The sequence below is a fragment of the Lipotes vexillifer genome, unplaced genomic scaffold (assembly GCF_000442215.2).
Source record: "Lipotes vexillifer unplaced genomic scaffold, Lipotes_vexillifer_v1.1 scaffold602, whole genome shotgun sequence".
NCBI lineage: Eukaryota > Metazoa > Chordata > Mammalia > Artiodactyla > Lipotidae > Lipotes > Lipotes vexillifer.
This window is the reverse complement of record NW_006790307.1, coordinates 427,652-441,058: the sequence shown is the minus strand read 5'-3', so window position 1 is coordinate 441,058 and position 13,407 is coordinate 427,652. Positions and strand designations below refer to the sequence as shown.

General features: G+C 44.6%; 1 protein-coding gene across 4 annotated transcripts in view; it reads right to left on the bottom strand.

Annotated features, from left to right (window-relative positions):
* PTPRB (protein tyrosine phosphatase receptor type B) overlaps positions 1-13,407 on the bottom strand; it is a 116,154-nt gene that overhangs the window by 28,981 nt on the left and 73,766 nt on the right. For all 4 annotated transcript variants that reach the window (XM_007463538.1, XM_007463539.1, XM_007463540.1 and 1 more), the window contains 6 exons: positions 12,725-12,988; positions 10,633-10,896; positions 9,611-9,892; positions 5,780-6,058; positions 5,116-5,265; positions 2,638-2,881 (listed from right to left, as the gene is read on the bottom strand). In XM_007463538.1, the coding sequence (XP_007463600.1) occupies positions 2,638-2,881; positions 5,116-5,265; positions 5,780-6,058; positions 9,611-9,892; positions 10,633-10,896; positions 12,725-12,988 (1,483 nt within the window). The remainder of the gene's footprint in view (positions 1-2,637; positions 2,882-5,115; positions 5,266-5,779; positions 6,059-9,610; positions 9,893-10,632; positions 10,897-12,724; positions 12,989-13,407) is intronic.

Sequence of the window (13,407 nt, the reverse complement as noted above, 5' to 3'; positions counted from 1 at the left end):
ACACGGGGGGGTCACTTAGCATGTGGTTCTCTGTGCTCGTATCAAGCATTATCTGCCTGGCATGCTGTTCACAGGAGTGAATGAAATGTGGAGAAATAGAGGAAAGCTGTGTCCTAGAAAACAAATTAGTACGGCAGGAGGTGATTAAGCTATAATAAGAATGTGTAACTCTTCATAGAGCATCTTGGCTCATTCCTTTGTTTGTTCATAAACATTTAATGGTGTCTCTTTTGTGCCTGGTACTTGCCATATTGTTTTGTGACTGATGTCATGTCTGTCTCCCCTATTGGACTGTGAGCTCTTGAAGCCTAGTGAAGAGGGTAGGCTATTAAACAAAGGGCTAAAAACCCCTGCTAACTGGAGGATTAGAGGGGTGTAGAGACTGGGTGCTGTGGAAATGTAGCTGAGGGCCCAACTGCCCAGCTGTGGGTTAACAGGGGTGGCGGGGGCTAGTTGCAGATTGAGCTGGCTTTTAAAGTGTATGAAGCAATTCACCAGTCAGACGGGAGAGTGGAGGGCATCCCAAATAGAGTGAAAAGGATGTGCAAAGGCTCAGGGGTCTAAGAGAGCCAGATTTAAGGGAACTCAGAGGAATAGGGCAAAGCAAAAGGGCAGAGTGTACTTGGGGCAAATGGTGGGAGACAAAGCTGGTGGGGCAGGAAGGAGGGAGGAGGTGGGGGCTTTGTGTGCCCTGCTCTGGAATCTTCACTTGCTCCTGGAAATGAATGGGAACCACTGAAAGACCTTAATCTAGAAGGGACATGGCTAGGTTTGATCTGTCATCTACATGACTCCTCAGGACAGTCCTGTGATGTTTTGCAGATGAGGAAAGTGAGAATTAGAGAACTGAAATGCCATTTACAAGGTTACACAGCTGAAAAGTGGCAATGCTGGAACTCAAATGCAGGGCCTCTTCCTAGGACCTTGGCTGCTGTTATGGACAGGAAGGAGTGTGCTGGGAGACTGGGGGCCTGGTCCACACATGAACTCTCTCTAGCTTCTTGTTCTCTTTCTTTCTTTCTTTCTTTTTTTTTTTTTTGTGGTACGTGGGCCTCTCACTGTTGTGGCCTCTCCCGTCGCGGAGCACAGGCTCCGGACGCGCAGGCTCAGCGGCCATGGCTCACGGGCCCAGCCGCTCCGCGGCACGTGGGACCTTCCCGGACCGGGGCACGAACCCGTGTCCCCTGCATCGGCAGGCGGACTCTCAACCACTGCGCCACCAGGGAAGCCCCTTGTTCTCTTTCTTAAACATAGTAATGAGTCATCTTCTCTCTTTTTCTTTCAAAAAGCAAACAAGAGAACAAACAAAAACACCCTCAACTTTCCAACCCACAAAGAGAAAATAGCCCTTAGGAGACTTTTCCTCAAATTTCCTGGAGCCCAAGTGACCAAGGAGCTGAGGCATCTCTTTATTCTAATAGGAACTAAAGGATCCCGGCGTTCTGATCTCTTTTATATTTCTCCTTTGCTCTGTCTGAGATCTCATCTCCTTCAGGTAGGCTCCTATGGCCTTTTCCTCAAGCAAACATCACTAATAAGTTTGTGTGTGTTTACTTTGGAGGTGCCAACCTTGGCTGTGTGGCAGTAGCACTTTTGTGGTGAGTCCTGGGCAGAGGTAGCTATACAGAGTTCCTGCTCAAAGTGAGTCCTCTGTTTTAGGGAAACTGTTGGCCTGCCTTTGTTGATGCAGGGGAGGGGCTAAGAATGACATGACGCCGTGTCATTGTCTCCTTTTGGAGCTGGCAGAAAAGTTTCTGCTGAAATTCAGGGGTGATACTCAAAATATGCAAGAGTTAATAAGACCAGGACACTGCCAACCAGAATGGACAATGGCCCATAGAGAACCTGACTGACTGCCATACTGGCTGGATATCAGCTCTGCCAACACCCAACAGAGAAGGCACATCCTCTGCAGAAATATTAATCTTGGATGCCTGTGGCCTTATATCCAAGATGGAAGCCTAGGTTCTCTATCTCTTGGGGATCCTGGTTTGGGGGGCTGTGTATACTTACACCTGCTTTCGGGGAGCATAGTGTAGATGAAGGGCACAGACAATTCCTACAGATGGAAGGGCCTGTTGGCTGTAGTAGTGCTCCCTGGGGCCAAACCAAATAGCTGCTCCTTTTCATCTGCCATCTTACTGGGAGGAGAGGGTGCTTCCACTCATTCAGGAGCCTTTCCCTTCAAGGGTTCTATCTGGACCAAAGACCACTTTCATCTTGTTACGCCTTAGAAGGTAAATTCCAGTCCTCACTAAAAGTGAAGATAAAACCTCATATTTCTTGAGTCTCCCTGAACTCAATCTTTCTATTTGGACATTTTCACAATTGTTAACATGGTAAGTAAATTGTCTGATTCATACTAGAGAAGTTTTAGGAGAAAGGACAATCTATTAAGAACCTTCAATTCTTCACATAATGAATTGGAGCTTTTGCACAATGCGAAAGCCTTATTTACACATTACCTGTGAATGCAGGCAGGAACACAACTTTTATAAATTACCTAGTAAAATGTAGAGCACTCTTGTAACGCAGGTTATTAATCTACAGGAGCTCGTGTGCATCAGAGGCCCAGAGAGCTGAGCGCCCAGTGATGGAGCACGTCCCTTCTAGCAAAATGACGGTAATACATCTAACCTGTAGGCTGTACGTGGCTTCAGCGGTCCGTCACAAAATTTTTGCTGATTGGGATCACATTTTCCACCCAGGCTCTCCATCTCTGCACCAAGCTTAATGTTAAAACTCTTAGAGTTGCTGTCAGGACTTTCCGCACATTTGCTGGCAAAATAATCAGTCTGATACACCCGAATGGAGGCATTGTGCCTGTATTCCAGATAGGAGGGCAGAGGGTGCTGTTGTTCTGGCTTCAGCTCATCACTGCCTGGAGGGAGAAAACCCACAGTGAAGCACTGACTTTCTTGTGACTTCATTGATTTCTAACTAGGTTTCTGAGGTTACCTCCTCACCCACTATCTCTAGTCATCCCTGGAGTGCAGAATCTGTCATCTCAAAGGATGCTATGAAATTCCCCCAATGAAATTAATTTAATTCACTTTTTCTAAAATAAGTAAAAATTAAAAATAAATAGTGTATATACAAAATTTTATATATGCATATTCATCTACACCGACACACACACGGACACACACACACACACACACACACACACACATACACTATCATTTTTCTAGGAAATAAAATATGTGTGAATGAGAGGGTGGCTCATGCACCAAATGATAATGTGTCCCGTAACTCCAGAAAGTTGGACACTCCCCACTGTGAGAGTCAAGCCACTCAAAAAGGTCTCTACCTTGCCAATAACCATTGTAGCTGAGTGAATAAGGAGATCCTTATGACCTGGGAAATGGGGAAGAGATAAGAGGAATCAGGTCTGAGGCCAGAGCAGTCGCCTCATAGGCACGCTCCCTCTGCCGTGCCCAGTCTGATAATTGCTCCGTGTCCTGCTCTGTTATCTTGAGTACAGCTTAATCCTGGCTTGAATTTGGTCCCTCATGCAGAACACTTCCCAGAACTCTTCCCCTGTCCACCCAGCCTGCTGTGTGTTTTGGCACTGCAAACTCATTTTGATGTTGGCTGGAGGAAAGCATAATTAGGAAGGAAAATATTATAGAGATTGGATACCATTTACAGTGAACTTTAAGGAGTGGTACTGTGGGGCTTCTTTGTATCCTGGACTCAATCTCAATTTATTAAACTTTTATTGTTTAATAAAATTTGCTCAAAAATGAATGGATCTTGGAAATATCCTGTTGGCAGTAATTAAAAGGAAGGTTGCCTTTAGGAAGAGTATATATGCTCTAAGTGACACTTATGTGAGATGGCTTGTTATCTTAGACCACCAGGGGGAGCACAGCCCATCTCCATGGACATCAATAATTGAAACCCACCTGGCTGGAGCACACGAGGCTAAATTCTGGGGTATTACTTTTTTTCAGCTACTGCCTTATATTCAGATAGGAAAACACTGTCTTCAGGGCAGCCTACTTAAATTTAAAGTCTCTCTACAGTTCACCTATTTATCTCCAATTAGGATGTGTGAGGAAATTTGGAATGCAGCACTGACTCTTGAAATTATTGAATTAATTATGCATAACCAGCTCTAGTACAATTAAATAAAATGTAAAAATACACAGTGAGAATGAAATACTGTTTAGCTCCAACATTTGTCATGGCAGGTTTAAAGCTTCCCATTGCCCACAAATGGGTTAAAATAGTCAAAATAGTCTGGGATGCTTAAGAAACTCCAGTGCAGCACCTTAAACAATTTTGAAAAATATAAGACATGTAGAATATATTAATGTCATTCCACACACAAACATCTGTTTTGGAGAAATAACACACAAGACCTCAGTGGCAAATACACATATGGACATGTGTGCTCCCAGATACAGCACTCCTGCAGATGATTTGACAAATGCTGACGTAATAAGCTCTAAAGATCATACCGGGTGGTTGTATGGAATGTTATTATAAGAATTACCTAGTATTTGCCTGATCCATAAGAATTGGGTAACACTGAATAATTTAGTGGACTAGATAATGAAAGATATTATTGCAAATTCAGTAGAGAAAGGAGGAATGCTCTTCATGATCATTTTTTCCCCTCTTTTAAGCTTTTGAATATTTTTGTGAATTGGTGGGTGGTTTGGGAGTGCATGATTGGTACAGGTATTGAGACAGGAAGGGGGGAAGGCAGATGAAGCATATAGCTGCTTAATAGCAGAACAAGGGAGATGAATGGGACTGAATAAGTAGCAAAGAAGACTGAATGAGTCAATACATGCCATGCACTTCCAACAGTGCCTGGCACATAGTACGGGCTCAAGAAATGATGGTTACTGTTATCACTGATGTAGTTGCTATTAATATTACTCACCCATTTAATAATTAAACCCAGCAGATAATAGGCTTTATTGCTGAAAGAACCTTTGAGCAGTTTTCTGTTACATATCCCTGCATCCAGCAGAGAGAAAGTGAAATGACATAAAAATTAAGTTTTCATCTTTTAAAAACTTGTCACAAAAGGAGCTCCCACAGTGACTTTTGGGAAAGTAGTCCTGTGTCTTACAGCAGAGTTAATTCGCGATCACTTACCGTCAGCCTCTCTCACCACCACTGTGAAGTATTTCACAGCTCCATTGGTGTCGCTGAACCAGCTGCAGTTGAAAGTAAAGTTGATGGAAGATTTGCTAATTAGCACATCCTTTTTATTCACCCGAATATGTGGAGGTGGAGGAGGAGGGCCTGGAAGAAGGGTGGGGAGGGAACCAAGAAGGGTCACAACTATGCTTTTACGTATAAACTATCAGTGAAATGAAGATCTCTACTCACCTACATCAGACTGTGTGCGTGTGTGTGTAATGCTTGGAATCAAGAAAACCTCCTCCTCTCCTGAAGGGAAGCAGGCAGAGGAAGTCATTTGCCAGTAGCACATTAAACATAATGAAAGAGGCAGCTCCTCAGCAGGATTTCCTGGAGTTGTAGCATCAAACTGCTTAAAAGCTCCATTATGGCTCTAACTGTGTCAGGCAAAGAGATGTATTTAAATACTAACTCATTCAGGTTCTTTAAGATCATTTAACTTGTTTGCTGCCAGGATGCGTTACACAGAGAAATGTTTCTACTTCCCAGAGCCTTTCAGGTCCTCTTCAAGTGACAAGAAGACACACTAATGTGGGTGAGCCGTATGCACGTGAACGGGGTGGTGGATACCACGGAGAAAGGCACACACCCTGTGCGCGCCTCCAGGGACACTTACGGTCTATCATGGTGATGGTGCTGTCTTCGACCACCTCACTGCTCATGCCGGCTGACTGCACCTTGATGGACACCAGGTATCTCTTATGGGGCACTAGCATCATGATGTTAAGCAGAGATTTTTCTTTCTCCAGCTTTCTGGAGAACTCAACTTCTTGAGTGTCCATTTTCCGGCACTCAATGTTGTACCCATCAAAGTCAGAATCAGGAGGGATCCAAGAACAGGCAATGGCCGTGGAGTTCTGAGGACGGCAATGCAGATTCTGTATCTTGTCTGGCTCTAAAGGAGACAGGAAGAGACACTTTTCACAACTCTGTGAGACATCCTTTTAGCTCCTTTGGCTCCAACTAGCTCAGAGATCTAAATAAATAATTCTCAATCTTCACGTGAATTGTCTTGCATAGATCTCCAAGGGGATTTCTGCCTATGAGACTCCGCTTTGAGAAACACTAAACATTAAAATTCTGTCCCTTTAGAAAAATCACCAGGTGCCATTGTGACTGGAAACACAAATGTACACGTGGGCACTGAAATCAAGTGGCAGAAGTCACATAGAAGGTGGGGCAGAGTAGCCGAGAGGTGCAGCTTGATCTGCCTGAATTCAAATTCTATTCGCCAGAGACGCACTCGTGGGCAAGTGATTTAACATATCTGTGCCCTATCTGTAAAGTGGGGAAATTAAGAATACCTACTTCCTATGGTTACTGTAACGACTCAATGAGCTGAAACATGCACAGCCACCCAGCACAGTGGCTGGCGTGCTAACTGCTCAATAAATGTTAGTTCTTAAAATGAGGAAAGTAAGAAATGGCATTGCTGACGTTTTTACCTTCTGGATCTGGCTTCTGTCCCTGTCTTCCATTTTTTGCCTGCCCCTCCCTGCTCACACGCCACGCTCCAGGGACTGAACTGCTGTGATTCCCCACATATGCCAGACTCTTCCATCCCCCTGCGCTTATGGTCATTCACTTTATTCTGCCTGACAGAGTGCCTGACTCAGAGCGGACTTGAACGGCAGCTGATTTTATTTGTTCCTGTGAGTGACACAACCATGAGTCTGAAAGAAAAGCAGTCACGTGACTGTGCAAGTTAACAACCAAACTGTGTAGGTTACCCCGTTATATATGCTCTTCTGGGAACTATGTGTAGACCTACTTGGCCCTCCCAAGCAACAGTGCAGCACCTGTTGCTCTGGTTTGGAGCACGACCCCCCATTCCCCTGACACGTGCTTTGTTACAGGAGTCACTGTCCTCAGCAAACACTCGGCATCTGCGTGCTACTGAGCGAATTCCTGTTTCATATCAAGGTCTATAAATGTAAGCTAAGTCACAGAAGGTTAGATGAGCATGATTTAGGGAAAAAAATCAAGCCGAGGATTTTTCAGGATAGAGGAAGAATTGGCCTTTGAGGCAGACAATAATTGTGTCTTTTCAAACATTAATTGCATGTTAATCTTTTGAGCTCCCTTCAAACCAAGTCACAGCTGAGACCCAAAGACACCTCCTCTTTCAGCTTTGGAGAAATTCTTTGAAAACATGCTGCCTAATCCATAATTCTGATACTTTACACAAAGTATAATATGGAAATTTGCTTTGATCTCTTCCCTCAGTTCCTTCTCTCTCCTCCTTTTCACCTCTAAATCCTGCCTGTTTTCCAAGACTTAGGTTACCTCTCCATTCACTAAGAAACAAGTACCTACTATGTGCGATGTGCCCTTCTAGAGACTGTGAACAGTACAGAAGTGAATAAGATATAAGCTGTAACCTCTAGGAAGGGAGATGAGTCCAAACCAGTCATAATACAAGGTAGAAAAGAGAATGTACCAGAAGAAATGGGGAAGAGGATGCTGTGTGAAGTGACAGACAACTTTCTGCTTCTGGCGTTAGCGGTGGGCAGGAGTTAGCAAAGCCTTTCTGGCAGAGATGACACCTCGCCTAGATATTGGGAGAGGGGCATTTTAGGCAGAGAAAACCACGAACCCGGGCACCAAGGGTGGTGCTGGGAGGAGTGGGAAGGTGGTTGGTGGAGCAGTGCAAGCTGTTCAGCATGGCTGGAGTGTGTTTGTGAGAAATGGGGCACTGGAATGATTTTACATGAGAATTCTCAACTTCTGTTTTGTTTAATCCTCTGGTCTTCTGTTACCCACAGCCAAACCCAATCTGAACTAATGCAACCCTCAAAGTTCATTCCGCCATTCCCCGTAAAACTCAGCATCGAGTCCGTCTTGGTGCCGGCTGCTTTCCTCTTGGGCAGGCCCCATTTGGTAAATGCCTCTCTTAAATTCTAGCATCCAGGGCCGAATACAATATTCCAGATGTGATCTGACCAGCCCAACCTCAACTGAGCTCTCAGATTCTAACACCTGTGATTCAATTACACAGCCCACAATATGCCACTGCAAACCCCTCTTGATCTTGCTATAAACTAAAACTCTTAGTTCTTTTTCACATATTTCTCTTGACACACACCTATCTGATCCCAAACTGCTCTTTGGATACAATATCCAAAGAGTTATAATTTTTGTAGCATTAGTGTTTGTTGAATTAACAAAACAGCTACTGGCTTAAATTTCTAATTTTCAACTTTGTATTTTATCAATAATCAATAACTACCTGATCTGATCTCAGAAACTACATTTACTGGGCATTATTGAAAAATAAATATTTGGATTGAGGTTCCTATACCAAAAACTTCTGTTTCTTTGAGGTCTGCGGTATTTATCTCAAAATGCCTTGGGGGGGCTTCCCTGGTGGCGCAGTGGTTGGGAGTCCGCCTGCTGATGCAGGGGACACGGATTCGTGCCCCGGTCCAGGAAGATCCCACATGCCGCAGAGCGGCTGGGTCCGTGAGCCATGGCCGCTGAGCCTGCGTGTCCGGAGCCTGTGCTCCGCAATGGGAGAGGCCACACAGTGAGAGAGGCCCACGTACTGCAAAAAAAAAAAAAAAATGCCTTGGGGTAGAAACTGATATGTACTTTATTGTTGAAGTATTTTCATCTTTAGAACTTACGGCAATATGTACTAATCAGTCCCTCTGTTTCTAGTTTGCCCCTTTCAATCTGTTCTCTGTTCCGCCCCCATAGTGACTTTCTAAAATGCAAATTGATTATATCTCGGCTGAAAATCCTTCAGTGGCTCCAATGGACTGAGGTTCAAAATCATCACCATGGCTCACAAGACATTTTATGACCTGATTCTCCTAATCCTCACCTATTATCCTCTGGCCAACTAAACTTTCTATTCCTGTCTCCTGCCTGGTTTTGGAATCTTTTATTCTCTCTACCTGGAACATTCTTTACTTCTTTCTGCATCTCCACCCTGTGAGTCTTACTCTTTCCTTGGGGTTTTTTTTTTTTTTTTGCGGTACGCGGGCCTCTCACTGTTGTGGGATCCCACTGCATGTGGGATCTTCCTGGGCCGGGGCACGAACCCGTGTCCCCTGCATTGGCAGGCGGACTCTCAACCACTGCGCCACCAGGGAAGCCCTTTCCTTGGGTTTTGATTTGGATGCTTCTTCTTCTAGGAAGCTCCCTTTTATTGGGTCAGATGCCTTTACGCTGTGTTTCTCTAGTGCCAAATACTTCCTTCATCACACCCAAAATGTCTTGTTACTGATAGTACCTCCCACTCAACTGTAAGCTCCATGAGGGCAGAGATTATTTCTTGTTGTTAAAGTTGAATAAATGAACAAATCTATATAGAACTTCTGTCTGAATTCAAATCTAACCAATTTCAGGTAAAAATGTGGATTTAAACCAAAGCCCCATTGGAATAAGATGTTGCAACACATACTTCCTCCCCACTTCATCTGAGAATCAAGACATCTCATACTTGTCCTCACAGATCCAAAAATTGGCTTGCTGTAGGTTTTCCAGGAATCACCACTGACAGTCTTGACACTGAATTGATAAGATCTCCCCGGACGAAGGCCATACACGATGCGTCCTTCTGATTTTCTGTTGCTGTAGGGGTTGAAGACTGTGACGGCATCTCTGGGGAACCACTGCAGCTCAAAGTCATCGTAGTCTGTCCAGTCCGGTGGCCCTTTCCAGGTGATGGCCAACGATGTGTTTGCAACATCAGCAAATGACATAAGACTGGGAGGACTTGGGGCTGTATGTATAAGAAAGTAAAAAATCATGTAATCACTTCTATGCCATAACATATATAAATAAGATAGCTGAGCGACATCAGACATACGTTTAACATACTTCATAGGAAGAGGTAATATGATAACATAATAATAAGAGCTTCCATTTACAGTGTTCACTACGTATAAGACACTGTCCTCAAGTGTTTTATGTACATTTTCTTTAATTTTTATAACCAGAGATTTTTTACCAGGGTGCTATGGAGCATGAGTGTGCCCTGAATGGATTACAAGTATGAGAAGATATTTATTCCATCAGATTTGGGGATGTGAAGGCTGGAGTCCACAGACAGTTACATCCAATTGCAGAGAGCCTTGTTCATTGACCCCAGGGTGGCACACAGATATCAATGTTATCTGTGTGTGCCCAAGAAATAAGAAAATTTAGAAAGCACTGATCATAGTAACACGATGATGTATGTGATTATCCCCATTTTACAGATAAGAAAGCTGAGGCTTAGAGATGCTCGGTGACTTGCCCAGCTTCACATAGGTAAGTGGTAGAGCTAAGCCAAGGACCTAGATCTTTTCACCCAAAGTCTGTCTCCTTTACCCATTCTATCACAGAGCCTTCCCAAGTTCAGGGGCTAGCACATGGTACATCATTACTGATTTTATTTCTTATTAATAAGACCGTAAGTAAAACATGCCTGTGGAAGCTACTTCCCACCAACACTTGGCCATTGGCAACTGGGCTTCTTACCTGTTCTGCTCTCCCCCGTGACCTTGTTGCTGAGATCTCCACTATGAGTTATCACACACAGCGTGTATTTCCTTCCAGGAACGAGGCCATGGAAACGCCACTCCGTCAGGTCCTTGTCTTTCCAGTTTTCCTTCTTTGTGCCATTGGGGTTATAAAGAATCAGCTCATAAAAGTCGAAGTCCCCAGAGGCTGGACTCCAGGTGAACCAGAGACTGTCTGTCATGTTTCGATTGGATCCCTTGAGGTTACTCACAGAGGCTGGGACTTAAGAGAGGGACAACCTTTACTAAAAACAAGACAGATAGAAACAAAGGCATTTTGGCCCACAGGTGAAAACATGAGCTATGTCGGGTGTACGGGTGAGGAGTGCTTATTGTAGAGTCGGATCTTGCTTCTACTTCAGGTCACTTGAGTTTAGGGGCATGTGGTCTAGAGACCTTGGCACAAATTAAAATAAAACAAAGCACAAGAGGTGGTGCCTTCTGTATGCTTGCTACATGTCCTCTGATAAACATAGAAAGTGAAATCTTCAGAAATGACTAAGACTGGTCAAATAGTTCATAACTTAGGATATAAAAAGCCCTGAAAGTTGTTCATAAAATGTTCCTGCCCCTTCCAGTCTGGCCCATCTCACTTGGGCCACCATCCCATAACATCCCTCTCTGGGCCTCTTTACTTTCTCTCCATCCTCTCTTAGGTTCTCAGTTCTCTCTCTCAGCCCTTTCTTCCCCCAAAATCTATACTGATGGAACCTCACTTGGGAAGTGAAGTGTTAACAGTTATTTCTACCATAGTATAAATTAGTCAGGCTGGCACCTGTCCCGTGGGTATGTAAGCTTCATGATTCTTTGGAGAGTGAAGTTTGTTGTCCCTTGTTGGAGGAATTTTAAACATTAATGAGCAGATAAGGGAAGACGTGCCTAGGGCAGATGGCCCTGAAGATGGTAACATCTAGGAAATTCCACTCATGGCTTATCCACTGCTCTTTTTCATTTCCTCAGAAGACAAGCTGAGAACTCCTGCTGAGTGACTAAAATGAGCTCTTCCCATGGCTCCTCTCACCTTCGGGTCTCAGCTGAAAAGCCTTCTCTGTCTAAAGGGGTCTCTAAGTCTTGTCCTGCCGAGTCACGCTGTGTCACAACATAATGTTTATTTCCTTCAGAGGATTTAAGGGGTTCCAAAATTATCACCCTTTAAAATCTGCCACCCCGTCCCCTCCTCCTCTCTGCTAGTGTAGAGCCCTGTGAGGTCAGGGGCCCTGTGAGTCTTGTCTACTCTTCTAGTGCAACAGCGAGCCCAGTGCCTGGCACACAAGAGCACTCAAAAACAACTGTCAATTAAGAATAAAAATTGGGGACTTCCCTGGTGGTCCAGTGGCTAAGGCTCAGCGCTCCCAATGCAGGGGGCCGGGGTTCCATCCCTGGTCAGTGGGACTAGATTCCACATGCATGCTTCAACTCAAGAGTTCACACGCCGCAACTAAGACCCGGCGCAGTCAAATAAATAAATAAATAATAAATATTTTTAAAAAGAATAAAAATTGAATAGAAAAAATGAGATAATGGACTCAAATTATGGAGAAAGAGTAGATTCAGTTTCTTATTTGCAAAACCTAGAGATGTTTCTCTCTCTCATTTTCCTGGAACTCTTGTGTTCACTTCATCTAGTGCTGTGTTTCTGATTCACAGCAGTGTTTGCTTGTTGGCCCCATTTGTAGCTGCCCTTCTTTGGACCTGCTCTCCACTCCATCTATTTCCTGTAGAAAGCTGAAAGGCACAGCTTGAATTGAGCTCCGATGGGTTATAACCCTCACGTAGCAGTTTGCTGGCAAGTAGAGGAGCCAGATTCATTTTTTTTCACTAAACTCTATGAGGTAAGCACGTGTAGGAAACAAAGCAAAAACCGGTGCAAAAACTATTCTGATATATAATCAAAGGTCTGACTTAGGGTCAGAAATTTCATATAAAGGTCACAAATTTCATATAAAGCTACACCCTGGGTAGAACAGGAAACTAAGGACAAATCAAGGAAAAGCCAGTGAGTACTGTGACAATTTCCCTGCTATTCATTACAACTTGGGTTCAGGTCTTACCTGTTCTACCGAATATGGAAGACTCATTAGACAGCTCCCCACTGTGAGTTACAATCACCATTTTGTACATTCGACCTTGTAGCAAGTTCTGGAAAGAGAAGCTCTGGACTTGCGGGCCAACTTGAGCTCGCTCCTGAAGAGTTCGATCTGGGTTGTACAGAAAGATGTTGTACCATTTGAGCTCTCCCTCTGAGGGGGTCCAGCTGAAGGACAGCTGTCTGGTGGTGTTCTCTGTGATCCTCAGGTTGGTGACAGCTGCTGGGACTAGAAAGGTTGAGGAGAAAGAGAATGAGACTGAGTTTTGGTACAGCCAACCCTGACCCAGCCCAGGGTTGGCGCCTAGATGGCCACGCTCCATCAAGCAGCTCAAAACACACCGTCCCTGCCTTTAAGAATATTGACTACATGGAGATCCCAGAGCAAAGAAATCCGAATATTGTGAATTAGCGAGGCTGGAGCTGTTAATGTTAAAAAGCAAAACCATAGGGGGTTTCCCTGGTGGCGCAGTGGTTGGGAATCTGCCTGCCGATGCGGGGGGACGCAGGTTCGTGCCCCGGTCCAGGAGGAGCCCACATGCTGCGGAGCGGCTGGGCCCGTGAGCCATGGCCGCTGGGCCTGCGCATCCGGAGCCTGTGCTCCGCAACGGGAGAGGCCACAGCAGTGAGAGGCCCGCGTACCGCAAA